At 33.5% G+C, this 25,570-nt stretch overlaps 14 protein-coding genes across 14 annotated transcripts, besides 10 other annotated features; 9 read left to right on the forward strand and 5 right to left on the reverse strand.

Annotated features, from left to right (window-relative positions):
* Positions 1-399: 399 nt before the first annotated feature.
* TA11435 (uncharacterized protein) lies at positions 400-845 on the forward strand (the record flags this gene model as incomplete). The annotated part of the gene is made up of 3 exons (XM_947502.1): positions 400-510; positions 545-629; positions 661-845. 3 exons carry the CDS (start codon positions 400-402, stop codon positions 843-845), a joined length of 381 nt encoding a protein of 126 aa, XP_952595.1.
* Positions 578-629: a sequence feature (2 probable transmembrane helices predicted for TA11435 by TMHMM2.0 at aa 49-71 and 92-114).
* Positions 661-677: a sequence feature (2 probable transmembrane helices predicted for TA11435 by TMHMM2.0 at aa 49-71 and 92-114).
* Positions 738-806: a sequence feature (2 probable transmembrane helices predicted for TA11435 by TMHMM2.0 at aa 49-71 and 92-114).
* A 35-nt stretch (positions 846-880) lies between the features above and the next one.
* TA11430 (uncharacterized protein) lies at positions 881-3,142 on the reverse strand (the record flags this gene model as incomplete). The annotated part of the gene is made up of 1 exon (XM_947503.1): positions 881-3,142. The coding sequence occupies one exon, from the start codon at positions 3,140-3,142 to the stop codon at positions 881-883; it is 2,262 nt and encodes a 753-aa protein (XP_952596.1).
* A 95-nt stretch (positions 3,143-3,237) lies between these two features.
* Positions 3,238-3,310, forward strand: a tRNA.
* Positions 3,311-3,619: 309 nt separating this feature from the next.
* TA16085 (uncharacterized protein) lies at positions 3,620-4,302 on the forward strand (the record flags this gene model as incomplete). Its single annotated transcript, XM_947504.1, has 4 exons — positions 3,620-3,757; positions 3,788-3,947; positions 3,984-4,160; positions 4,199-4,302. The coding sequence occupies 4 exons, from the start codon at positions 3,620-3,622 to the stop codon at positions 4,300-4,302; spliced, it is 579 nt and encodes a 192-aa protein (XP_952597.1).
* A 296-nt stretch (positions 4,303-4,598) lies between these two features.
* Positions 4,599-7,773, forward strand: TA16080 (replication licensing factor, putative; the record flags this gene model as incomplete). The annotated part of the gene is made up of 3 exons (XM_947505.1): positions 4,599-5,044; positions 5,107-5,226; positions 5,274-7,773. The coding sequence occupies 3 exons, from the start codon at positions 4,599-4,601 to the stop codon at positions 7,771-7,773; spliced, it is 3,066 nt and encodes a 1,021-aa protein (XP_952598.1).
* A 37-nt stretch (positions 7,774-7,810) lies between these two features.
* TA16075 (uncharacterized protein) lies at positions 7,811-9,868 on the reverse strand (the record flags this gene model as incomplete). Its single annotated transcript, XM_947506.1, has 8 exons — positions 7,811-8,076; positions 8,106-8,350; positions 8,412-8,482; positions 8,512-8,606; positions 8,647-9,010; positions 9,079-9,212; positions 9,243-9,392; positions 9,424-9,868. 8 exons carry the CDS (start codon positions 9,866-9,868, stop codon positions 7,811-7,813), a joined length of 1,770 nt encoding a protein of 589 aa, XP_952599.1.
* Positions 9,869-10,075: 207 nt separating this feature from the next.
* Positions 10,076-11,318, forward strand: TA16070 (ubiquitin carboxyl-terminal hydrolase, putative; the record flags this gene model as incomplete). The annotated part of the gene is made up of 4 exons (XM_947507.1): positions 10,076-10,363; positions 10,394-10,448; positions 10,478-10,525; positions 10,561-11,318. The coding sequence occupies 4 exons, from the start codon at positions 10,076-10,078 to the stop codon at positions 11,316-11,318; spliced, it is 1,149 nt and encodes a 382-aa protein (XP_952600.1).
* Positions 11,319-11,528: 210 nt separating this feature from the next.
* Positions 11,529-11,601, forward strand: a tRNA.
* A 142-nt stretch (positions 11,602-11,743) lies between these two features.
* TA16065 (uncharacterized protein) lies at positions 11,744-14,735 on the forward strand (the record flags this gene model as incomplete). Its single annotated transcript, XM_947508.1, has 5 exons — positions 11,744-11,999; positions 12,045-13,245; positions 13,275-13,750; positions 13,780-14,598; positions 14,629-14,735. 5 exons carry the CDS (start codon positions 11,744-11,746, stop codon positions 14,733-14,735), a joined length of 2,859 nt encoding a protein of 952 aa, XP_952601.1.
* A 35-nt stretch (positions 14,736-14,770) lies between these two features.
* Positions 14,771-16,935, forward strand: TA16060 (uncharacterized protein; the record flags this gene model as incomplete). Its single annotated transcript, XM_947509.1, has 5 exons — positions 14,771-15,031; positions 15,077-15,114; positions 15,148-15,292; positions 15,326-16,210; positions 16,240-16,935. The coding sequence occupies 5 exons, from the start codon at positions 14,771-14,773 to the stop codon at positions 16,933-16,935; spliced, it is 2,025 nt and encodes a 674-aa protein (XP_952602.1).
* A 179-nt stretch (positions 16,936-17,114) lies between these two features.
* TA15995 (long-chain acyl-coa synthetase, putative) lies at positions 17,115-19,386 on the reverse strand (the record flags this gene model as incomplete). Its single annotated transcript, XM_947510.1, has 5 exons — positions 17,115-17,528; positions 17,591-18,163; positions 18,215-19,112; positions 19,150-19,234; positions 19,272-19,386. The coding sequence occupies 5 exons, from the start codon at positions 19,384-19,386 to the stop codon at positions 17,115-17,117; spliced, it is 2,085 nt and encodes a 694-aa protein (XP_952603.1).
* Positions 19,387-19,530: 144 nt separating this feature from the next.
* TA15990 (u6 snrna-associated sm-like protein Lsm3, putative) lies at positions 19,531-19,927 on the forward strand (the record flags this gene model as incomplete). Its single annotated transcript, XM_947511.1, has 4 exons — positions 19,531-19,555; positions 19,596-19,681; positions 19,724-19,819; positions 19,850-19,927. 4 exons carry the CDS (start codon positions 19,531-19,533, stop codon positions 19,925-19,927), a joined length of 285 nt encoding a protein of 94 aa, XP_952604.1.
* A 37-nt stretch (positions 19,928-19,964) lies between these two features.
* Positions 19,965-20,885, reverse strand: TA15885 (integral membrane protein, putative; the record flags this gene model as incomplete). Its single annotated transcript, XM_947512.1, has 1 exon — positions 19,965-20,885. One exon carries the CDS (start codon positions 20,883-20,885, stop codon positions 19,965-19,967), a length of 921 nt encoding a protein of 306 aa, XP_952605.1.
* Positions 19,974-20,033: a sequence feature (5 probable transmembrane helices predicted for TA15885 by TMHMM2.0 at aa 90-109, 129-148, 224-246, 253-270 and 285-304).
* Positions 20,076-20,129: a sequence feature (5 probable transmembrane helices predicted for TA15885 by TMHMM2.0 at aa 90-109, 129-148, 224-246, 253-270 and 285-304).
* Positions 20,148-20,216: a sequence feature (5 probable transmembrane helices predicted for TA15885 by TMHMM2.0 at aa 90-109, 129-148, 224-246, 253-270 and 285-304).
* Positions 20,442-20,501: a sequence feature (5 probable transmembrane helices predicted for TA15885 by TMHMM2.0 at aa 90-109, 129-148, 224-246, 253-270 and 285-304).
* Positions 20,559-20,618: a sequence feature (5 probable transmembrane helices predicted for TA15885 by TMHMM2.0 at aa 90-109, 129-148, 224-246, 253-270 and 285-304).
* Positions 20,886-20,978: 93 nt separating the features above from the next.
* Positions 20,979-22,433, forward strand: TA15880 (uncharacterized protein; the record flags this gene model as incomplete). Its single annotated transcript, XM_947513.1, has 7 exons — positions 20,979-21,123; positions 21,166-21,192; positions 21,234-21,296; positions 21,361-21,487; positions 21,520-21,779; positions 21,809-21,995; positions 22,025-22,433. The coding sequence occupies 7 exons, from the start codon at positions 20,979-20,981 to the stop codon at positions 22,431-22,433; spliced, it is 1,218 nt and encodes a 405-aa protein (XP_952606.1).
* Positions 22,434-22,508: 75 nt separating this feature from the next.
* On the reverse strand, positions 22,509-23,365 carry TA15775 (DNA binding protein, putative; the record flags this gene model as incomplete). Its single annotated transcript, XM_947514.1, has 4 exons — positions 22,509-22,866; positions 22,902-23,049; positions 23,090-23,192; positions 23,231-23,365. 4 exons carry the CDS (start codon positions 23,363-23,365, stop codon positions 22,509-22,511), a joined length of 744 nt encoding a protein of 247 aa, XP_952607.1.
* Positions 23,366-23,562: 197 nt separating this feature from the next.
* TA15770 (uncharacterized protein) lies at positions 23,563-24,657 on the forward strand (the record flags this gene model as incomplete). The annotated part of the gene is made up of 1 exon (XM_947515.1): positions 23,563-24,657. The coding sequence occupies one exon, from the start codon at positions 23,563-23,565 to the stop codon at positions 24,655-24,657; it is 1,095 nt and encodes a 364-aa protein (XP_952608.1).
* Positions 24,658-25,570: the final 913 nt, after the last annotated feature.

Consider the following 25,570-nt stretch of genomic DNA (forward strand, 5'->3'; position numbering starts at 1 on the left):
TTTACCTATTTTACACATTATTCACTTGAATACAAAAGTATTTTATTCATCTGAAGGGGTTCGTCGTACATAAATTCATGAGTCGGGAAACTTTTAATTATAAAATTAAATAATAACATTTTCCAAGAAGATAGCATTACATTAAAATCATACATTACAAAATTACAAAAAATATGTAATTACAAATGTTATATTAAAACAAAATTTTTTAATTAATTTAAAATACAAAAAAGCCTTAATGAAAAAAATTCGACATCTAGTCACACCCCAGTGGTAATAGAGTTGTTGACTAATTATAATTTCATAGTTTTTATATATTATTTTTATATATTGTAACATAATTGTATATTCTATTATAGTTTCTAATCTCAATTTCATATAAATATACTGTTTTGTAACATGGATTCAGAATTGACTGAAAGAAAACGTTCAAGCAGGGAATCCAAATCAGAAAATTTATCTAAAACCAATTCTATCCAGAATTTTGATGAAGATGAGGAAGAAGATGAAGTAATTCACCTCTATAATTTATATTTAATTTTAGGAAGCAGTTAAAAAACGTTTGTTCGAACAAAAAATTGAGCTGCCTCTTTTAGTATTTTTTCTAACATTTTTATTTCCTCCTCTAGGTATTTGTTAACTATCTTTTAATGATTTTAGGTTTTATATTTTTTTTCATCAACAGAAGACTAAGTAGGGAATCGCTTAGATATCGCTGGTTTCAAAGAGCACTTACTCTTGGCTCCGCTCTATCTGTTATCTATACGCTTGGTATTTGCATTGCTTTGCATCACACCATCCTTTATAAAAGACCCAACGACATACTAGGGTATGGATACGAATAAATAATATAATGTAAATGTATGTTACAAACTTAATTTCAAATTTTGTGATCTTTAACATAGTCTACATTTTTCAGAGTGGCATCTAGGTACTTTAGTACCATAATCAGAGATCCCACACAGGATACCAGCAAGGTAAAAATGGTCACGTTTTTTATAAATGGGTATTCGTTTTGATTTCCAACAGGAACTGAAAAGAACATATAGCAGCTTGAATCAATAAAGTCTCCTCCAATCTCCTTTAATATAGGATTGCAAAATAAAGTGTTCATGACTTTGGTTGAAATTGCCAACCCTGTTCTGTATCCCTGGCACATTTTAGCAGAAATTCCAACGTTATTGCACTGAGTGAAAAAAACGGGAACCCAGGTCCTGTCCAATGAGTTTAATCTTTTATCCTCCTTAATTTTGTGGTTAGAGCTAGAAAAATTTGTGAAAGATATATTCCTAAGGAACCTCAAGTATCTCAAATAAGATCTATCGAGAGGCACATTCTCAAAGTGGGTAGATGGATTTAAAATGTATAGTTTTGGCTGAGAAATTATAGACAATGAATAGTCTGTGCCAACTTGGTTCCTCAGGATCCTCAAGTTGTCAACTTTAAATAGTTCCTGTGTTATAGACTTGAGCATATGCATGTATCTGGTGTGCAAGTTTAGGGTAAGGGTGATCACAAGCCTTTTCAAATTTGAAACGGATTCGTCCAGAACTAGAAAACCGTGATAAATTACAGGAGATGAATTCATCTCTGGCTGCTCAATGTCAATGAATGGTGTATTAAGTGTTTTTAAGGAAACTCTACCAACTCCGTTTTCTTCAAGAACATTATCAACAGGTAATTGGAACGGATCAACTTCATCTTTAAGAAGCTTAAATGATCCGTCTAATTCATCATTGTCTATGTAAACGCTTGTATCAAGCATGTGTGTAAGTTTAAAGTAGAACTTTGAATTGATCGGCTTTATTCTTTTCAAAAGTTCAGGGTTTAGCTCCATTGAAAAAGTAACTTCTCTGTGTTGGCCGTAACCACTCATGTTCAGAAATTCAAATTTATTAGAGAAAAAATCCGAGACTGAAGGTTTTTTGTCTGCCTCCACAATCTTTTTGTTTAGCTTTTCCTGTATGTATTTATTATATCTATCCTTAAATGATGTGGGTTTTTCCTCAGCGGACTTTTCATTTTCTTTATTTTCCAATTCCAAAGGTTTTGGTCCCAGAAGAACTTCGTAAAGATAATTAAAATCTACATTTTTTATGAGAAAGTCAAAGATATGGTTAACATTCTTAGCTCTAAATTCGTCAACATAAAATGTTAAGCCAAACGAAATTTTGAATTTTTCACGGGGATTTTTGGAATGAATGTCGATTTCACCAACCACAAACTTTACCATGACGTTTTTTATTGCCACGACTGAGAAAAGATTCTTGATTTCGTTACAATTTTTGGTGTTACAATTTCTCAATAGTTTCAAAAACAGTTGATACGATAAATCTTCCATTGAAATCTCGAGTTCAGTTCTCTTTGGCATGTACAAATAAGAATATTTGTTTGAGTAAACATCGATATTAGAGTCCGGGTTCAATAGTGTCTTGAATGAATTTACAGTTTTCCTCTTAAGGTATGAGTACGGGATACATTCGAGTGATAAAAAATCATTAATATAACATTTCGGGTCTGAAACAAATTCATTTAACAGATCAAGATCTGAAAATTTAGAACTTGGGTTACATTTTCCCAGTTTTTCCTTATCCAAATAACATGGTCTAGGACACATTTGAGAGAATTTCTCAAATAAATAAATATCATCAAGTTTAGTATCTGTGTTGTTTAAAAAGTCTACAAAGTCGAAATCCATACTATAATTTGTGAAATTTTTGTTTAAATTCATACATCTGTTGAATAGTTGGTCGTACACATTAGTGTCTTTGTATGCGATGTCGTTTGAAAACTTAGGATAGAATAAGAACAGTGTTAATGTGTAACACCATGATTCCAGAGTTCCTAGAAAGTGTTTGTTTTTTGTACTGCTAGGAATCTTATCTAAATCATAGACCGAGTCGGTAAACAATGACAATCCGGAGGCTATATTATCTAATTGGTGGTATGTGTAATCAAATTTCTTTTCTCCATTATTTATTAATGTGTTGGAATAAAAAAGGTACAACTTATTGTAGAATGAACCCAGTATTGGCACATGAGAGTCGATATCGGAATAATTAAACGTAAATCCGGCATAGTAATTGACACAATACGAATTTTTTAAAACCAAAGAAATGATATAAATAAAAATAATGTACATGATAAATTTTTTTATTTAAAAATAAATTATGTGTAAATAACATATTTATGTGTATAGTAAACTATCATAAATGTAAATATATAAGCGATAACATATCCCATGTAGTCTAGATGGTTAGGATATTCGGCTCTCACCCGAACGACCCGGGTTCGAGTCCCGGCGTGGGAACTTATTTTAATTTAAACGGAACGTTAAACATAAATATTTTAAATTCTAATGATAGTATTCCTAATATATTACCAATCGTGAGTAGTATAATAACTATAAATATATGGCTCATGTGAATGGGGTCTAAAATTTCAGAAAAAAATAAAAATAAGCTTATAAACCATTACACATTTTTTTAATTAAAACTAAATATTAAAGGAATTTAGTGTTTCAGTTGGCCAATGCCAACTTTATTATCATATACCAATTATAGACTACATTCCTAACATCGTCTAACAATCATATAAATTTACACATCGCAAAAAGGTTATGAATAAAATGTTCAGATGCAAAGCATGCTCAGGAACGCCATTTGCGGCTTTTTTTGGTTTAGATGAACCAGATGAAGATAAACAAAAAACATCGGATGAGGTCGTTGAATCTGAAACAGATGACGGAGCATTATCGGTAATTTTAATAAAATAAAACAGTATTTAGCCAAGAAATCCTGATGAGTTATCAAATGATGAGCAAGAAAAGTTAAATGAACCAAGGAACGCTGAAGAGGTTACCTATTTGGCAAAGATATATAACACATATGTCCATGAAAGAGCAAAAATTCTATGGAAAAACGAAAGTACTAGGATACAAATTTTAAGTTAGTTTTATCTTTAAAAAATTAAAAATTTTATAGAGGAGATAGCAATGGGATGTTGTAAAAATGATGATCCGGTCCTTGGAAATGATATTCAATGTGTAAAATGGGTTGGAGATTTTCATGATGAATATCCAGTTATTCACATACAAGAACCAAAAGAAACAATGAAGAAAAGAACATATGTGAGCCGTATGTTGGTGTTCCTTTTCGCAGGTAATTTAATAATATATAAATATAAATAATTAATTCAGATGAAGAATCTTACCAGAAGATAGACGTGAATAAATACACCCCTTTCACAATGGTGTGCGGTAACAAGTGGTGTGTCAACCTAACTCACATAATGTTAAACTAAATTAAAGCTGCTCTTTTAAGTTAATATTTATAAATATTTTTTCTGGTTTAAATTTTTAATCTCCTTTCCCGGATTATCCATGATTTCCTTTATGTGGTAGATTTGTTGTGGAGTGACGTTGATTCTTTACACATCTCGTTTAGATCATTTTTATTATTGACATATAATGTCATTTGTCATCATTTTATTTTTAAATAAAAGGTGTACACTTGTTAGAATATGTAACTTTCAATAACTCGATTTTGACAACATAGACAATAACATTGTGATCTAATAATATTCTATTAATTATAAAAATGGATTCAGAATATACACAAGACGGATTGAGTCATGGCATAAATACGCTCCAAAGTTTAAGCCAGATTCAACATACAGTTTCACTTAACAATATGCACTTCAACGATGACGAAGATGCAGCCAATATCCAAGATAATAATATATCACGTGTGTTCGATTATTTTTTGCGGTCGTACGTACACACGGGAACTAACGAAATGGATGAAGACGAAATGGACGATGGAGATGACGATGCCTTGAATGAAATGTTCCTATCTTCCACAGATTCTACCCACGAACTCTATTACATGAAGCGCATCTACAAACTAGTAGTTAAGGAGTCCAGCTCAAGCGAAGTCCTGCCAGTCCATATGGACCATATTATGGGTTGGAGGCACGTGAACATAGATGCGCCCGTGAACCTGAACGTCCAACTTTATAGATACTTGGTGAAGAATTTTTTGAGGTATTTTTGTTATTATATTATTCATTTTAAAATTTTAAGTATGAAAGCTAATTCCGGTTTAGAATGCAAGAACCGTTGGAGGATGTGTTACAGAACTTAGTGAATGAGATCTCCAATGCAGTAAACAGAGTCCCAAGGAAGTTCTATTTGCAGTTCTTGCACACGCCGACGATCATTTACCCGTAAGCTAAAATATACTAGATTAAGTTAACAACTAACTATTATTCAGGCTGAGAGAAGTCAAGTGCTTCATGCTGGGAGAATTAATTTGCATCAGAGGGCAGGTCACGAGAGTGTCAGACGTTAGACCAGAACTAATTAGAGCAACATTCCGGTGCAAAACATGTGGCACAGTTGTGACAGACATAGTCCAGCAATTCAAATACACTACGCCAACTAAGTGCCCAACTAGCAGCTGCCTTAATAATAGCGACTGGGAGCTAATGATGGACCGGTCATACTTTTGCGATTGGCAGAAAATTAGGATACAAGAAGTCGCACAAGAAGCTGAAACAGGAGCAATGCCATGCAGCATTGATGTGATTATGAGGAATAAACTTGTTGATAGCGTAAACGCAGGAGACAGAGTTCAAATCTCAGGTTCGCTGATTGTAGTGCCGGATATACCCTCGATGCTAAACGCCACACAGTTGGGAGAAGTAGCAAAGAAAGTAATGAGACAGGGAGCAAAGAGGTTTGAAACGTTTTTGTTGTCGCAGGGTATCACAGGAATTAGAGGAGTGGGAGTGAAACAACTTAATCACAAGCTAAGTTTCCTGGCAACCCACGTAACAGTGGTGAATCAGTTTAGAAACACATTCCAAGTGGGAGAAGTTGATGAAAAGTTCTTGAGAGCTGAAGACCTGTTGAACATCTCAGGATTCGAATGGATCCGTGAAGTTAGCAGTAGCAGAGATACAATTGACAGACTAAGCAGAATAATAGCCCCGAATGTTTGGGGCAACTACGAGATTAAAAAGGGTTTGTTGCTTCTTTTGGTAGGAGGAGTGCATAAGAGCTCTAGAGATGCCAAGCTCCGTGGTGATATAAACATGTGTATTGTTGGAGATCCATCGACAGCCAAGAGCCAGTTCCTAAAATTCGTGGAAAGCTTTGCTCCAAGAGCAGTATATACGAGTGGAAAGGGATCGACAGCAGCAGGTTTAACAGCGGCAGTGTTTAAGGACCACGATAACAACGATTATGTACTTGAAGCAGGAGCTCTAATGTACGCAGATGAAGGAATATGCTGCATAGATGAGTTCGACAAAATGAACGAAAGAGATCGAGTGGCAATCCATGAAGCAATGGAACAGCAGACAATAAGTATAAGTAAGGCAGGTATCCAAGCAACTCTAAACGCAAGAGCATCAGTACTAGCAGCGTGTAACCCAAGATACGGTCGATATGACACTAGTAAAAGCTTTAAGGATAACGTTAATATACCATCACCACTTTTATCAAGGTTCGATCTCCTGTACACGATCCTTGATGAAAACAACAACCAGGTTAATAGGAGAATCTCTGAGTACGTGTGCGAACGTTACAACAAATATACAGCTGAGTCTTCTCCGCTTATCACAGACCCGGAATACTTCAACTCACTTAACTTAAATCCCGACTTAGTGAATCAGAATTCAAGTGATACAATGCTTTTGGACACCATGTCAATGTCCCACGAAGATGATGGTGCAACGGCATATTCAGCCGCTGACATGGATGCTTTCAGCTACTATAACCTATCAAAGTGGGACGAATATACAAGCGTAAAGTACATTAACCCAGGCAGGAGATATACTCAGACGGCTATGACATCCACGATGAGTAAAACTAACCCAGGGACAACAACGACAACGAGCCAGTCTAGAGATACGTTGGATAATGATACTGAACATGAGATGAACCTGGATGAACTAAGACTGTATATTGAGCTTTGTAAGAGACTGAAACCACTTATGCAGGATAGTGCAAAAAGGAAACTGAGTGAATACTACGTTGAGCTTCGTAATGGAGACGTTCAGCTAGGAAAGCGTTCACTGAGAATGACTGTGAGGCAGCTGGAATCGTTGGTTAGACTTAGTGAAGCTGTTGCCAAGCTAAAGTTCTCCGATTTTGTCACGTCACACCATGTTCAGATAGCCTACGATATTTTTAAGTCCTCACTGCTGAAGTTAACCAACAAAACCACAATCCAACTCACCACGGGCCTTAAAGATACATCAAGATCGTCCCAACCAGATACATCCAGAAGAAGCAGTGAAGAGGCTGCTGAAGCTGAACAAGAATCTGGAAAAGCATACGATAACATGACAATGAGTATAGGGTTGGATAAATACAACGCAATAATCAGTGTGCTTCTGGACAAAGTCGGGGAACACGAACTCACAGGAAACCTGATTCTGAACAATGAGTTAATTGAGTGGTACTTGGAAAACATACTAGTTCCAAAAACAGAAGAGGAAGCCAATGAATGGAACTTGAAATTGCAGCATATAATCTACAGACTAGCATTTGTGGATTCTAAACTAATAGCTTCCCAGGCCGATGAAGACCCCGAGAACATTTACAGACTCAGAGTCCATCCAAACTACTTCTCCCATACCCATCTCTTCACTCAGAAAAATGACCACTACGTGGATGAACTAAAGACCTACGACTCGCAACTGGATGGAGAGGATCTGACTGGTGAATACGATACACTGAACGATGAAACTTCGAGAACTAGCTAGAGTCGAAAATATAAAGCTAAGATAAAGTAAAAATGAATTAAGCATGGACTAGATTACTAGTTTTAGGAAAAAAATAATTGGATCTATTGGACAAATTAGGCTCTGATGCCTTAGAAATTAGAGCAGCCAGGTACTCGAGGCGTTGACTTCGGTTCAGACCCTCAAGGACGTGCATGGAGATCTCCACGAAATTGATATTTAAATTTTTTAATATTCTCTTCATTAATACGTGCTCGCTAGTCTCTTCAAGTCCTTCCGAACCTGTCTGGGATTTGTAAAATTGAGCAATAGTTATACCTATGCCTAAAGAGAGTTAAGCAGAGTGAGTATACCTTCTTGAGGATCAAAATGACCAGATTTTATCCTACTTTTCATTTGCCTGGGGATAATAAAATTAAGGTAATATCCCCCAATGTTAGCTTGTTCGTATATTCCGTGAGAAAGCTGAGTAATCAGGTTTGAAATGTGGTCAAGGTCTTTGGTTCTCTGGGTTTGATAACATTTACTGTTGTTGTGCAAATACTTCAGAATGTCCTCATTTATTAAATTTATGAGGTTATCGTGAGAGTAACCGGACCTGTTAAATCAATGTCAAAATAAATTGTGATAGGTATTTATAAATAACTTAAAAGCCATACTTTAAAATTGAGTAAAATCTTTGAAGGTTGATCTTGTCTTGGTCAGTCATTTTGTGTTCATTGCGAATTATCTGGAGATCATGAAATCAAAATCAAATACCTCGTAGAGTATATTGTTAAAGATACCGTGATCATTAATGCAAAAATAAGACATTGCCAATAGTAGTTTTGTGAAATTATTATTGTATTCCAAACCTAAGGTATTTTATTAATGGATTTTAATCGATAAATTAACAATAATTTAGGTAAAAATTACTCTGAAGGTGATTTAAGGTTTCTTTAAAATGGTCTATTATCGAGTCGCTGTGTAAATTTAAATAAAAAATATTAACGAAAAGAATAGTAAGGTCTTCAAAGCTAAGCTCTTCCAAATGAACAGAAATACTCTCCAATAAATCATTCAGGTATTGTGGTTTATATCTAAATCTAGCAAAACTGGTTAAGAGGTCCAATTTCAATTGTAATGTAATTTTTTCACTAAATAGACTCAATTTGTCTCTATGTGACAAGTAAATCTGGTCAACCTTTTCAAAATCTCTGTTCAAACGTTTACAGTTATTTAAAATGGCCACTAGAGTAATCAAATCGATTTCATTATCCTAAATAATTCAGTTAAACAAACAAACTATTTGTTTTTTAAATATTTATATTTATAGCTAGTAGGAACATTGAGTAGTTTTGATAATAGAAACTGGTTTAAAAAGAGTAATTTGGATTTTTCAGGACTGTTGGATTTGATTAAATTAACGATTTGTGGTTCTGGAACCTTATTTTGATTTACTCGAGCCTTGATTTCAGCAACTAAACGTCGTTAAAACTAGTAAAGCCTACCTAATTTATTCTCTAATAATTTGTTATTAATGTTTAAACTAGTATAACACTCAAAAACTTTAAACAACGACAAGTTGTCGATAGTCTCCAAAGTGTTATCTGAAGCTAAAACGTTATAGAATTTTATACATGTGTTGTCAATTTTATATCCTAAATTAATTATTAAATGAATTGGCAGTACCTCTTGCGTTAAGCATAATTAAACAATCACAAATGACTGGAATATCCTCGAAATTTATGGAACATAGCAGCTTGTCAAGCCTAGTCAGAAAATCCCTAACGTAGGATTCCGTCAATATTCCACCGTCAGATATTAAAATTGTTACTTTACATAGTTGGTTTGGGTCGGAAAGCAAGTATAACTTGGAGCGAAAGTGATTTATTAATGACTTTTTTATTTGCGATATTTCACTGTGTGAAAAGCCTGATTCATTAGGTTTATTGGCGATTTTATCGAGGTAATTGCAGGCTAAAACGGCTTCTTTTGGTGATAACAGAGTATTCACTTCTTTTAATTTCTTTAAAAATATATTTAGGTCAGGTTCAGAAATTTTAGAGAAAAGAGAGTGTAATGTGGAATCGACATCTGAAAGCATAAAACTCAACCTAAATTTTCTTAAAAACATACATAAATTGATCTCTAAAAATTAAATTAGGGCGAATTTTTAAAATGTGTTAGAATGGATTCAAAGGTACAAAATCTTTTGTGATACACAATTGTGGGAATTAAAATAAAGTAAAAACATAGTGTCAATAAATATATATATGTATTTCCATGATTTGTATACTTATAATTTAAATGAAACGCATTATTTGTAGTATAACTGTATATAATGGGATTTTTTACTGATAGTGGCTCGTCCAAACATTCAGAAATTTCGTCAAGATCATCATCGCCATCTAATGACAATTCTAACCTAGAAAATAGAAATATAATGTATATGCTGAAGAATTGTTTAATTCTTTCCAAAGATGGTAATAAGAAATCTATATGTGATGAAGGTGTCAAATTCAATGGATTAGAAAACAATTTAAATAATTGTTATTCTAACGTAGTAATACAATCCCTATATTCTTATCATGAATTCAGAAATCGAATGATAAAAATGAAAAAATCAGGCGTATGTTTAATCTTTAATAGCCAATTTCAGGGTTCGATTTCGTCAGAGCTTGCTAAACTATATAGTAAATGTGTTTCTCAATCTGGTATTTAAAAAATCAATAATTTTTTTTAGATATTCAATCTACCAAAGGATTTTTGAAAAAAGTATGTAGTACAAAAGGTGGGTGTGTAAATATTATATAATTATCTATTTAGATGATTTCATACTCGGGGACCAGCAAGATGCACACGAATTCTTGACTTATATATTGAATGCAATGATAGATGAAATCAGAAATATTGAAGACGAGTACGTAAAACCTAAAACATTTATGAGCTCCAAAAGTGGAGGGAAAAGAAAATTGGAAAAGAGAACATGGTTGAATGAGTTAGTAGAAGGATGTGTAAAATCTGAAACAAGATGTCATGAATGCGATAGCGTTACAGGTATGACGGAACCGTTCATAACACTCTCACTCAACATTTTCGATAACTGTGATATCAACCTTTGTTTACAGCGTTATTGCGATGATGAACTTCTCTCTGGTAAAAACCAGTTCTTTTGTGAGAAGTGTGATAAGTATTGTGACGCGTCGAAGAGAATAGTCTTTGACCTTATGCCACCTTTATTAATCCTGCACCTAAAGAGGTTCAAATATACCACTAAACCAGGAAGTTCCCTTTGTTCAGTATACGAAAGACTTCCATATTCAGTAGTGTGTTCTAACGTTATTCAGGTAAACTGTAAACGGCACCCATGTCCCATCGTTTATGAACTATTCTCAATTATCTCTCACATCGGAACTTCCCCCGATTATGGACATTATATAAACATTTCTGAACTTGGAGGAAGTTGGTTTAGATGTGATGATGCTTCCATATTAAAACTCGACGATTATCACTCTGAAATCGGAGATGAAACCACCTCGGGGAACGACGCCAGTTATATCCTGTTTTATCGCATCAAAGAATAACACATTTTCGGATAAATTAATCTTGTGTGGATTTTTGTTTATATTTTTACTATAAATATGTATATTCATAAAAATAAGTATTTTTGTAGTCTTCAAAAATTGTAATCACCAAAGCGTGATTCAATTTGTAATACCAACCATAAATATCTTAATGATAACTAATGATTTAAAAATAATTATAATAAATAAACTAGAAATAAATAAAATAAATTCCCACGCCGGGACTCGAACCCGGGTCGTTCGGGTGAAAGCCGAATATCCTAACCACCTAGACTACATGGGATACATTGTAAAACAAATTAAATAGTTTAACACTTGGACCACAAATTTAATTGGCTAATAAGATTAAAGGGCTAAAAATAATTTTTTTACATAATATAGAATTTTATGTTTTTCAACATTTAATATGACTTGATAATATTTAAATGAGCAATTTACAAAATAAAGTCGAGCTAACAGTAAATTCTAATGCTAGTGAAAGTATTATTAATAACAATAATCCTAATGTCTTGGAATCCTCCAATTCAGATAATAAAATTAAGGAAAATGCCTTAAACGCCCCAGTTCTAAAACATAAAACCAACGGAAAACACCCGAAAGAAGAGGAAGATTTAGTAGAACAAGACTTATCAGATGTAGAAGATAACTATAGAGAACCTTCAGTGCAAAGATACCTGCCAGGTAAAAATAACTTATAGATTTATATTTTATACTAATGTGTAACAGGCATATTCGTGGATGTGGACCTGAAGACTAATTTTTTGGAAAGAAAAGGGAAAAAAATCGCAATACCAATGATAGTGGATTTCTACTCAGAATGCCTAAAAAAATACGGAGAAGAAAAAAATTTCATATACGAAGAGTCGTATTTAGAAAATATGAAAGGAAAAGTAGAAGATTTCTACCCAGATTTACCAAAGATACCAAAAGGAGCTAATGAAACTCTAATTGACACTCAAAGTCAAACTAATGTTGATAATAAGCAAGTTCCTATGAGTTCTGAAGTCCAGAAAACAGTAAATTTTGATGAGAACCTAGATGATGTTATATGGCTTAAAAATAGACCAAACGATCCATTACTCAGATGTATAAGGTCGATAACCGACCGTCTTAATATACAAGGAATTGTCGGAGATCCAACAAGCTATTTGAAGAAAGGAGGAGATGATATGCACTATGACATGGATGACCCGTTCTTTGATGATAGCGCAATGCTGTCGGAATTGAAAATGAGCAAAAGTGATATTCTACTGAAGAGAGCAATGGAAAAGGAATTTTCAGACTGGAGTGAAGATGAAGAAGACTCTGATTACAACTATGTTGAACCGGAGGATTTCGTAGCGGACTACTATAGCATTTTCCAAAAAGATATCAAACAGCATAAGGAAATGGAAAGTGAATATAATCTTTACTTTTATCCGACGGGGTGGAGAGACTACCTTTCTAAGATACCAAAAAGGTTCCATAACATATATGTTGAATTTGAAAGTCAAATAGAAAATACAACGGAACCGATTACAGATAAATTTTTGAGACTTAAAGTAAAGGAGTTGTTGGAGTCAATATACAAAAGACTACTTAAGCTAAAAATTATCCCCAAAACACCAAAAAGAACACGTAAATCTAAGAAGAATGAAACTGAAGAAGAACCTAGTGAAAACAACCAAGTAAATAATGAAGAAAACCCTAGTCAAACTGAGTCAAAACAAGACGAAAATGAACCAGTAACAGTGGAAGAGGATAAAACTGTATCGAAACCTAAAACAAACCCAAATGAAATACCGAAGGAGATTTTGAAGAAAAGAGGCCTGAACTGTATGCTCCATTATGGAATAATTGATGTAAACGGGAAGATCTTGAGGTGGATTGTCAAGTCCATCACGTCAATGACTAACGCATATTCGCCCTTCGAAATACATTGCGAATGGTACTTTTTTATTTATTAATAATTATTAGGTTCAACCTTGTAGTTGCAAATAATGAAAGGGTTCTGGCAGAACAATCAAACAAGTTGAAATCCAAACTTACAAACAAGTTGCATTCACTAAAACCAAAAAAGTTAGAGAACTTGATTTCTCAGCTTTCGGAGTCCTCCAAAACATTGTCAAAATCAATTGGAATAATTAGAAAGGTGCTGAAGGAACATAGAGAAGCGACAATTATTAAGACAACTCAATGTTCAAAAGAAGTAAAGGAACCGACCCAAAGGAAGTCACTAATCGAAATTAGCCTCGACTCAGCCAGAGAAGATCACGAAGAATACATGGGATCAAGCCAGCCGTTACCAAAGCAAGTTCCAAAAGCCGATGAGTTAGCAAAACCTGAAGATGAAACCATCCTACAATTGGAAAATATACCATTATATAGGGTTGAAGATATTAATGTTTCAGATGATTTGGATAAAAAGGATACATATGAAATTAATTTTCAAGGTAAATTTATTAGTGATAAAATTGTTCAGAAGCCAATGTGAGAGAAGAAAACGATGATATGTCGTGTGCCTCATCATCTAACTCTAGTACGCAAGATATCTCATCCGTTTCTAGAATTGAAGATTATACCAACAATGGAACACCGTTGCCTAAATCTGACCAACTAATAAATTTTAAAGAGACTGATTTAAAGGATAAAAATGAGTCAAACTCATTGAATGATTCAACTATTAAGACTCCGAAGAGATCAGGCCAGAAAGATGAGGACCTGGACGAAATCCTAAAACAGTCGAAGATAATGAAGAGGGTCAAGGACGTATATAACTTGTTCAAGCTTGTAGGTAACGAGGCTCTAGCATTCGTGCAGGTGAATAACCTGGCAATATACGTGGCAAATAAAATCAACGATAAAGAATTTAAACACGTCGTGGATCACCTAGGACTGACTCAGAACCCATTCGATCAAACATATAGAAGACTGGGAGAGATAGGATCAAAAGTTATACAAGAATTGCATAACTTAAAGGTTAATTTACCAACCGATGTGATGAAAGTTGTGGTTATAAATCTACAAAACCATCTCAAGGTGGAGGAATTGTATGAGAAGAAGAACAAGAAACCACTACTTCTGTTCAATAACTCCAAAATAAAGGCGAGTCCAGGGAAGGTTTATTTGACTCCACCTAAGTCCAAAACACCTAGAAAGACACCTAAAGCTGATATAAGTAAAAACATAAAGTCAGTGACCAGTGAAAATGGTAGTTGGTCTAAAGAAGTTAAGCCTTCACCAAGGAAGAGGAAGGATACTCAAAATCTACAGCATAGTCCCACACCTATTAAGAACAAAGGTATTTTGGAAAGATTAATGTATTTTTTAGAAGATGGGAATAAAGAAATCCAAGAACCGGAGAAGAAGAGAAAACGTACGCAATCACAAAGTAGGGTTAACTCACTCAAGGATTTGTTTCTTTCGAGACTTCGATAATAATGTAATGTATCATATTTGTGTTTATCTGTATAATGCTTGTTCTATTCCGTCTGGAAGATTCCCAAATATTCTCAAATTTACACAGCGTTTCCAAGCGTTGCGTGATATCATCTTCCGCCGATAATCAAATTTGCTTAACACTTGTCGATAAAATATATACATTTAAATATGATTATAATAATTTTAAATTGACTTCTAAAGCAACCTCTTCTTCCATTCCAAGGGATTTCAACCTTTTTCAAAATCAGACTCATTATAACGAGAATAGTTCCTCATACTACCATGATATACAGGTATTCTCATAAGTCTTAATAGCTTAAATTCATTTATTCTTTCAGAAGCTGATGTGTGCCTATTCAGTGTCAGACTGTCCAAGGTTTGTTGACCCTTGAATACCTATTATTCATAGATTTGTTTGGGCTTGCTGGACCCCAAAATTCAAGGTTACTGATACAATTGAAGTTTGCATACTTTGTACCATAACAATAAATAACTCAATCAACCTTTGGCTGCCCTCAGTAAAGGATTTTGGAGGAGAAATCTATAACCTCGAAGTAACTTTAATCTCATCAATTAATTACTTTCAGAACCTACTAGATGTCTCAAGTTCTATAGTAAAGTTTCTTTCAAGGTCAGATTTACTTGTTTTTAACCAAGAATCTGATAAGGAACAATCGAAGTCAAGAATCTTGTTCAACTTGTCATCGTTTGGATTCTCATCATGCCAGTTCTTATCTCCAGGTTTTTCAAAAAATGATGGATTTTTGTGCATAATAAACCTTTGCGAGTACCTGTTGATTGTTTGGATCTCTAAAAGCCCAGCCTTTGAGGAGAAAAATGCTTTAAAGGAGGAAAGTAGAGGAAGAAGAAGCACGAGAGAACGCAAAAAAATCAACTTTGAGGACTTGGATGACTATTACGAAGAAGAAGAACCAGTAAAGAAGAAGGGAAAGAAGAGTCAAAAGGTACTTGGACTTTCAGGTTTTAGCCCACTCAACAAGGACTATTATGACTTGGACGATTATGACCTGAGTAAATGTAAGGACCAGCTCCCGCCATTCTGCACTGTAACCCAGTCTTCAAATCCTCTACACTGTAATGTGATTTGTGCTGTGAAGGTGAATTCTTGTGTTTCATTTGTTGCACTGCCTTTAGATAATTTTAAAATGGATGTGTATTATTCAGATTCCCAGAGTCTGAAAAAAATTGAACTTAAATTCTCGCAGGAAGATGCTGACGATTTTTCAATTCCTAGAGCTATGGATATTGGGAAGACCATTGATATCTTCCAATCAAATGTTCCTGTGGAATGTCTCAAATTTTTTAGGCTTTTTGGAAGTGATGAGTACCATGCTATCACCGGGTATTGGCAGACACACTTTTTGGTTCATTTCATTTCAGAAAATGTTACCAGGGACATAATTACCGGGAACTTGCCGATCTCCTCCTATTCCTTGGAACCCACTTTTATGGTAATTTATAGCTTTAATAGTTGTTTTAGGCACACGATAATCTAGCTCGTATAAACGTGATTAATTGTGAAGGACATATATTCAGATTACTGATAGATAAAAACTTGAGCGTGGTCATTGAGGAGGTTGAGGACAAGAAAGAAGATTTTGTTCACTTTTTTACAACTTCAGAGGACCAGGATATTATGGCCTACGACTGCCTATTAAACGGATCAATAATGGAGGTCAAAGCTAATTTTAGGAACAAGAGCATTTTTATCAATTTAGTTTTACTGCTGCAGAACAACTCAGACTTAGATTTATTCCTGGATTGCATTGCACTCAATAAATCCAACCTTGTTCCAAATGATACCTTTTTCACTCTCGTTGAAGCCAAAAATCCCTTTTATGGTCTTGAAAATGCTGATAAGTTACTCCATGTCAGCCGCTCCGATGACCCATTCTTCAAAACACTCACTTCATTTCTACATACAAATAACTCCCTTTTGAAGAATTGTTTGCTTTTTGTACTTTACTTGTTTGCTTTTATAGAAGCCTCAGACTCGCTCCCCTTCGATCAGAATAAAACTGTGGTTTGTAACTTAAAACTTGATGCTTTTCTCTCAAAATCACTCAGTAATGTTTCTATAACTTCCGAAAAGCTAGTTAAAATAATTAAACGAATTAATAACTTGTACAAGAATGAACTTCTGAGTAACCTGGTTGTTCATTTGGCCAACTCTTAGTTTTAATTGACTGAATCTGTTTCTAATTTCTCTAATCTAATTATTTTATTAATTTACATAAAATTTAGAAAAATTGGAATTGCTTAGAAAATTAATCCACAATAAAATAAAATAAAAAAGAAATTATTAAATATGTTAACAAATAACAGACTGCATAAAATTAAGTAGCAATTTCAACATTAGTTGGCTTGTTTTGCGTCATTGTACATTTTTTTGATCTCCGCATTGTATCTGGCCTTAATTTTATACCTTACAGATTTAAAGGTCGGGGTGAGCATTCCATCTTCGACTGAAAATGGCTGGTCGACGAGTTTGAAAACTTTAAGTCTTTCTAGTGAATTAAAGTTCTGGGTTTTGGCAATCTTTTCGAAATCATCCCTTATTCTAGTTATGAGTTTTTCGTTATTCAGTAACTCTTGTACTGTTTTGTTTCCGAGCCCGTTAACCTGGGCCCACAATTCTACATTTTCTTTCGAAACCACGACAATCCCAACCAAGTGATTCTCAGTTGGTTCTCCGTGCACAAATACCTGATCAACCAACTTTGCATTGACATAGGCATTTTCAAGTTTATCGGGCGTAATATATTCACCCTAAAACAGAGTTAGCTATATTTAACTAAAAATTAGTGGTTTTTAAATGGACTACAATTTACCTGAGACATTTTGAAAAAATTACGAGCTCGATCGAGTATTTTGAGGCCCAAATTGGGCAACAATTCAACAACGTCCCCCGTTCTATACCAACCTTCATCATCCAGAACTTCGTTTGTGAGATCTTCGTCTGCGAAATAGCCGAGCATTATTCCTCGTGCTCTTACCAGTAGTTCTCCTTTCGGTGGGCTCCCTCTTGCGTCGTATTCTAGCTCCTCAATTGAGCGGAGCTTGAATTCAACTCCGTATAAGGGTCCTCCTATTGTACCCTTTTTGGTATCTCTAAAGTCTTGAAGAATTGATACTCCAAGCTCTGTTGTGCCCCAACCTTCTGTTAGCGGGGTGCCCATGTAAGCTTGAATATCAAGCACATCGTCGTCAGTCATAGAGGCGCTGCCCAGAACCATGATATCGAACTTGCCTCCAAACTTAGATTTGATCTTTTTAATGACTAAATCATAGAAGAAGTGATTTGGTTTGTGAGGTCTCTTCTTGAAAACTCTCTTCTTTCCTTCCACGAAGAAGGAAATGAACTTGCGAACCAGCCAGGGCTTCGAGTCGATTTGATCTCTTATCTAAAATTTATTTTATAATAGATATTAATTGAATAATATAATAAAAAATACTCTGGTTAGTATTCTGGTGAATACTCTGGGTACTGCCACCAGGAAGTTTGGAGATAGTTTATTAAGGTCATCGAGTATGGTTTTGATGTTTCCTGAGTAATAGCCTATTCGGCCAACAAGTGATCCAATGAGGTGCTCTATAAAGCGTTGGTAAACGTGTGATAAGGGGAGGAAGCTGAGAATACAGGAGTGGAAAGATATTCTACAACGATTTTGTACGTTGAACAGCCTTTCGGTTAGTACAATGAGGCCTTCGTTGGTGTATACTGCACCCTTTGGTGTTCCTGAGGTGCCAGAGGTGTAAATAATTGTACAGATATCTGTTCTTTTGGTTTGTGGAGGATCTACGTAGTTATCTTTGTATTTTTCAATTAAATCGTCCATCAGGTGGTACTTGAGTCCCAACTTTTCTAGCCTCTTTTTATCATTTTCAGTCAGCTGATCAAATACGATGACTGTTTTCAACTGTTTCGATTCAGAGAACAAGTGTTCCAGGTTTGTTATCTTTTTTGAATCTATACATGCTACTTCCATTTTTGTTGTTTTCATGATTTTGAAGAGTGCATCATCTCCCAACGTTTCATATATTGGTACACTAACAAAACCGTATCCACAGCACGCGTAATCTGTCAGAAGCCAGTATGGGCAATTCATTGACCAGATGCCCAGGAACCTGGCTTTTTTTACTAATTTACAATTATCTATTATTGACTCTGGGACTAGGTTTTCTGTGGTCAGGGCTGTGCCGATTATTTTTGCGTATTTAACGCTATCGCTGTATGTGTTGAAGACGTACTCGCCTAATCCACACGTTCCATCTGCATTAACAATTTTCTCTCTTTTCCCCAGGTGATTGAAATTTCCGTAGTATTTTGCAGTTTCGCATAACATATCGAATCTATATTAACACGATTTGAAAAAATACTATCACTTACGATGAATTAATGTGATTTGGGATCACTACTTTCGTTTTCGGTGAGAGATGATCATCATCAACGCAGCAATAGACGTCGCTTTCGTCTAGAGAAAAATGTGCATAATAATAATAAAATCATACCGGATCTATTGCTTTTTTCTTTGAATTTAGAATATTTAAAGTTCACAAATGGAAAATTGGAGGTAGCCTCCATTTCCTCGATTGTTTTTTTAGTAAAGTACTCGGAATTCTCCATATTTAATAGTATAATAAACAGAAATATAAATAACTAGTGTACGTAAATTGATTGCCTTTTATGGGGAATTGAATAATATGATTCTACTTAACTCGATAGAACCAGTCTATAATTTTATGACTTTGTAACTAATTTTTCTTGAATATGGATCCTCCGGTTGCTTTGCACGGTATTTTTTCCTTATTTATTTGTTTTTCAACTTTTCTTAGAACCTCTTGATATGATCCGTTTAAATCTCGACGAAGTTATTTATTTGAAGTGTAAAAACGGGAGGGAATTAGTCGGTAGATTGCACGTTTGATTTTCTTTTTAAAAAATGTTTTTAATTTATTTTCAGGCTTTCGATGAGCATTGCAATATGGTACTTTCCGATGTTACAGAAACTATTACGACTGTCGATGCGGATGATAATTCTAAAAACGAAACTACTAAGGTAAATTTGGTTTGTTTTATAAAATTCTAGGTTACTAAAAGAGACAACGGAACGATTTTTGTCCGAGGAGACTCTCTTGTCCTTCTCTCGCATTACGATAAAACATAGAATTTTGGCTAATATCGCATATAAATTTTATAATATATTAAATTTTACTGGCTGGTAATAAAATGTAAAAAAATAGCGGCTGAAAAACTGGGAAAATGAATATCAAAGGGTTTGAACTGTTTCCCTGGAAAATCCCCAACGATTTAATTGATCGTATTGAAAAAATTAGGGATGAAATGCCTACGTAGACCATCGATACTATTGTATTAATCTTTAATGGTACCAAATTTGTGATAAACAGGAAATAATTTATTAAAACATATTTATATCCTATAACAAACAGAACATGAGGAAGTTTGATCTTCGTCTTCTGGACAACGGTCGTGTTTCCCTGGCTTTGATCCTCTTTTTTCCCGTAATTTTGAAGGTTTCCCGTATTTCGAAAGTTAAATTGAGTTTGATACGTATTACCGTAGTCAGTAAAGTGGCCGTATGCTTGATTAATTGCTTCTTGATTATCCTGGTAATTAACCGTCTGTTTATTAGAGTCGTTAGTATCAGGTACGTTTGAGTATGATATAAAATAGAGGAGAAATCCTAGAAATAATATTTCGAACAGATTTACAAGTACAAATTTTGTGAGAGTTCTGGATAAGGCGTCCCCAAAAGTCATTTTAGTCTTAGATTTAATACATAACAATACAGAAGATGCGATCATAAATGTTGAGGTGGAAATGCTAGGAATATATAAATCAGGAGTCAATTGTTTTACCTTTCCAATGGGTAAAACTAAACAACGAATGTTATTCAATGCTTGAGAATAATCTAATCTAAAAAAAGGTCTCCCATATTCGAAAAGGGACTTTAATAAATTAGGTGGATTGTTATAATTAACTTCTCTTTCTTTTTTATGATAATCATGTTGGTTTGTCAAATCATTCCTGGGTTCCTCCAATAATGAGTTTTGTAAATAGTTGGTAACAGATAAAGCAGCTTGAAATAACTGCGCTTTGAACATAATTTATATTTACATGTTAAATAAATGAAAATAAAATGAGTTGTGAGTCCATAGTAAAATCGGGATGTGTCGAGTTCAATAATATCATTTATTATGTATCTATTGAAACCAAATAGAATATGTTTTTCAGGATTATATAATAACAAATTTAAAACAAAAATTGGATTTTTTAGTCCTAGTAAAACCTTTAATGAAGTTAGAACGGACTATAGTAAACTTACAGTTCAAAATTCCATAGGTATTCTAAAAATAATTTTTAATGTGAACAAAATTCATTTAGATTCTGATGGGAACTTAAAAAATTCTAGTACGCCTGAAATATATAAATTATAATTCCGTTTTTCATAGATATCATCAATTATGGAATCTTCGTTCCTAAAGATTCTTTGAAATTAGAGTTATTGAATAGAAGTATAACCCAAATATTTAATAAATGGCCTAATTATAAGGTGTGTATATACGCAAATGGTTATAGAGCAAATCAAATTATCAAATCGTCAAAAATGTTCGTTTTCCATTTCAACATTTCATAATGATTTGTTCAGAATACAAAGATTTCCAAAAAATAAAGCATATGTAACGCAATTTAAAAGATGGTTCAGGTATTTTGTCAAAAATAATATTATTAATTTAGAAGAGGCTCCAATATATTATTGCTTTCAGATAACGTTTTCGCAAAAATTCCCAAAGTTCAGATGATAATTCATTATGACCTCCCTGGAACTTTGGATATTTTTGCAAAGAGATTAGCACCAACTAAATGTAACTTGTTTTTCTATGGAAAAACAGATAAATTATTCATGGCACAGCTGCATAATTATCTAAAGGTTATAATTGAGGATTGGACCCTTCCTTCAACCAAAAGTGTAGTGGAATCGTTCTTGAATCAACTGGGTATTTAATAATTTAAAAACGAGTTTTAGAGGAGATTTTCACTGGTAAAAATGACACCGCAAATGAATGTTCTCCGGATACAGAACAACTTCAAATAAATGAAGAAGTTAATAAAACAGAAAGTTGCTTACCTGAGGAAGAAAATCAAAAATTAAAGAAAGAATTGAGTACAGTCGATAATAAAATCAAAATTTTTGAAAACTTTGACAAGAAAAGGTAGTAATCTTCCCCAAAATTTTTTTCAGTCTTCTTGCATCATTGCTTTACATGATACACAACAAGTTTAAGGATAATAAGATCAGACAGTATTTAATATACGATCCTAAATTCAAGCTTTTCAAAACCAGAGAAATGCTTATTAAGTACCTAAAAGACAATGAAGTGCCCTATAGTTCAGTGAATTTGTCAAAAAATGGTTTTGTTGTCGAGTCTCTCAGTGAAATATCACTTCCATTTTCCACTCCAGTGATGAAATATAAAAAGTTCACAACCCATATTAATAAACTTAGGAAATTAATCAGGAAGTCATACCTCTCTTCTGCATTGGGCCGAAGGTACCATACCTCAACATTAGTATCATTTATCTTTAGGAAATATTTTAAAAAGTTGGTTAAGGATCATGAAAGAAGAATAATTAGCAAGCTAAAGTTATAACAAATGTGTGTTAGTATAAAATAATTTTTTATTAAATTTAAGCTTATTAACAGAAATTATATTTTACAGATTTGGTTATTGTTTTTCTATATCGCCCTCACTATTCAAGAAAATCTTGCTTATTTTAGCGGGATTGAGTTTTATAAAAATCTCTCTGGTCACCCAAGCATCAGTTGAAGCATAGGAAATTTGATCGGGAACAAGCTTATCAGCCTCCCAGTTGGAGCACTGCTGTTTCTTGTTCAACTTTAAATTTAAAACTGATTCAGTCGCGTTTTTCAAACTTGCAGGGTATATGTTATAGTCTTTGCAGAGATCCTTTAAGTCGACAAAATTGGTACACTTCGTACCATAATGTTTAAACAAAAGCCGCATATCGGAAGGTGCTCCGTGCGATACCTGTAATATAAATGATGTGATAAACATACCTTTACTATTTCATTGTTATTTAAAATATTAGTTAGAGACTTGGGAATATATCCGATTTTGTATATTAGGTAAATAAAACATGTAGAATCTCCGCAAATTTGTACTATTGATGGCTTACACCTCTTGTAGGAATAGTCCAAGTTAGAATAGTAGTCTGGAACATACTCCAAATCGAATCCAAGTAACTCTGTTTTAATTAATCTTACAAAATATTTTTTAAAACTTACTGGTGTCAAGAAGGTCATCAATGGATGTCTCGTAGTTTGCTACGTTTGAATCGTCTATAATTACGTTATTACCCTTAAAGGAAGCATACTCCGAGGGTAATTCCTAACAAAAAATGATTTTAAATCTAAATTTTGACAAACCTTGGACAAAGAATCTAATGTGTTGAGGTTATTACGAATTAGAGGAATATAACCCCTTTTAAATAAATGTCCCGTACGAATGAAAGAGTAACATAATTTAAATAATATAGCCAGCTTTATGAGATAATGGTTCATATAATGTACAAATAACTCACTGTTATATGGATGCACAAATGATAGGAATCGAGCTACCACATAAAATTAAAATTTGTCGAAATTCATAGGTATTTTCCCATTTTTTACATTTTAATGAATTTTATTTTTAACTAATTATTTTTCAATCCCGAAATTTATTTTAATAATACTGGAATGCAATATTTGCCAATTTCCATATGATAGGAACACCAAATTTGTTGTTTGTCAAGCCAAAGCCTCCTGTACTTCAGGTTAAAGAAGTAGAGATAAAAAAATGTTCTACTTGTAATGTTACATTTTTTGATTCTTCTTCACAAAAATCACATTTTAAATCTGAATGGCATTTATATAACATCAAGAGAAAAAATTCACAATTACCTACCATAACTGAAGATGAATTTTTATCATTAAAAAACCAGATCCAAGAAATGGTTTCAGCCAAAAATATAAAGAATACGACCAGAAATGGTAGTTCCAACACAATATCATCGGACTTGAAGTCTGATTCTGGAAGTAGTTCTCTGAGAAACTCAGAAATAGCTTTAAAATCGAAAGTTTTTGATCAAAATAGATGTTTATTTAACGATGTTGTTAGTAAATCCATCAATGACAATGTTAGGTATATGGAGAAGCACTATACATTCTTTCTACCAGAAAAGGAGTACATCTCAGACTTGGAGGGACTCTTGAGGTATTTACATAACAAAATATACCATGAAAACAAGTGCCTTTATTGCGATAAATCTTTTCTGGACCACTACGCGACTCTACATCACATGGTTGATAAGCAGCATCACAAGATAAACGACGACCACTTCCATGAAATCAGCTCTTTCTACGATTTCATTGATTCTTACGTCAGCTTGATTGTCGATTCCAAGAAATCTTCAAGTTCGGACACATCTTCACTTAAAACTCATGATAGTCATGATGATGACTGGGAAGATATCATCTCTAGCACCAATAGTCCAACAAGCGTTGAAAGTTTACTATCCAGTTATGGGTTCAAAAAGGCACACATAATGGAAAATGGAAATTTGAGTCTACCTAATGGAAAGGAGGCCGTCCATCGCGAACTTTCATACGTTTACAAGCAAAATCTTGTGGTACATAACCCATTTGCTCTTAAAAACAAGCAGAATAACTTCAAGTTTAAAAATAAGTCCGAGAAGAAGCAAATAATCATGTCTCAGAAGCAGGCAGAGTATAGAATGGGTAAAAGGGATTTAAATATAGCATTAAAGTCCTACAAGCTGTTTGTGCCGGTTCGTCAGGACATATGCTTCGTTTAATAATTTATTAAATGTCATATATTTAAATATACATATTAGATTTAATAATTTAAATATTCCTAGTATTTTGCCGAGGTCATGTTAGTCTCCCAGTTGCTAAAAAAGAAGTTAATAAAAAAGAAACAAACTTATAAAATGGGTCGAAAACGATAGAATCAGAGGAAACAAATAATAAATCGACCAAAAATAGGAGTAAGCATAACGATGTTAAAAGTCCCCTATATAAAATGTAAAAAGAGCAGATTACCAAAAGTAAATCCAAGGCTTAGATGATAAAACGGAGAAAAATAATAAAAAAAGAAAAACGGCAAGGAAACCTATTGAAAAATATAGATAAAAAATAAAGTAAAATACTCTTGGTTTTTAAATTGAAAAAACTCGTCATAAATGTAATGAAATATAATACAGAAGGTTGATATAGTTAAAAGGAATATAAATGAATAACATAATATAAAATATGAAATAGTATATAGAATGTTTGTTTGTTTATTTATAAGGTATGTTTACACATCAGAATGTCGGGATTCCTTGTGTTAAAATTTTTCAAAAAAAAATCATAGAATACTTTTATTTAATATTTTACTAGTTCCGATGCGTTGAATTTTAAATATATTGCGCTTTTCTAAGCGCTTTTTGGTCTTTTCCAAAATGGAGGACCGAAGTATCGCATCGTGTACTTTTTTGATTTTTCAGGTATAGTAGCAATGTACTTCTTTCAATCACAATATAATATTTTAATATCATATTTTATAAAATTTTATCAATTTATAGCTAACTTTTAATATTTAATATTTCTGTAAAATAGTTTAATATTGTAACAATATTCCTTAAACGCAGTAATAAAATATTCTTCTGTAACATAAACTTATAAACCTTACACATCCTCTTGTAATTCAAAAAAATTGTGATTCCA

This window comes from Theileria annulata, chromosome 2, assembly GCF_000003225.4.
Source record: "Theileria annulata chromosome 2, complete sequence, *** SEQUENCING IN PROGRESS ***".
Lineage (NCBI taxonomy): Eukaryota > Apicomplexa > Aconoidasida > Piroplasmida > Theileriidae > Theileria > Theileria annulata.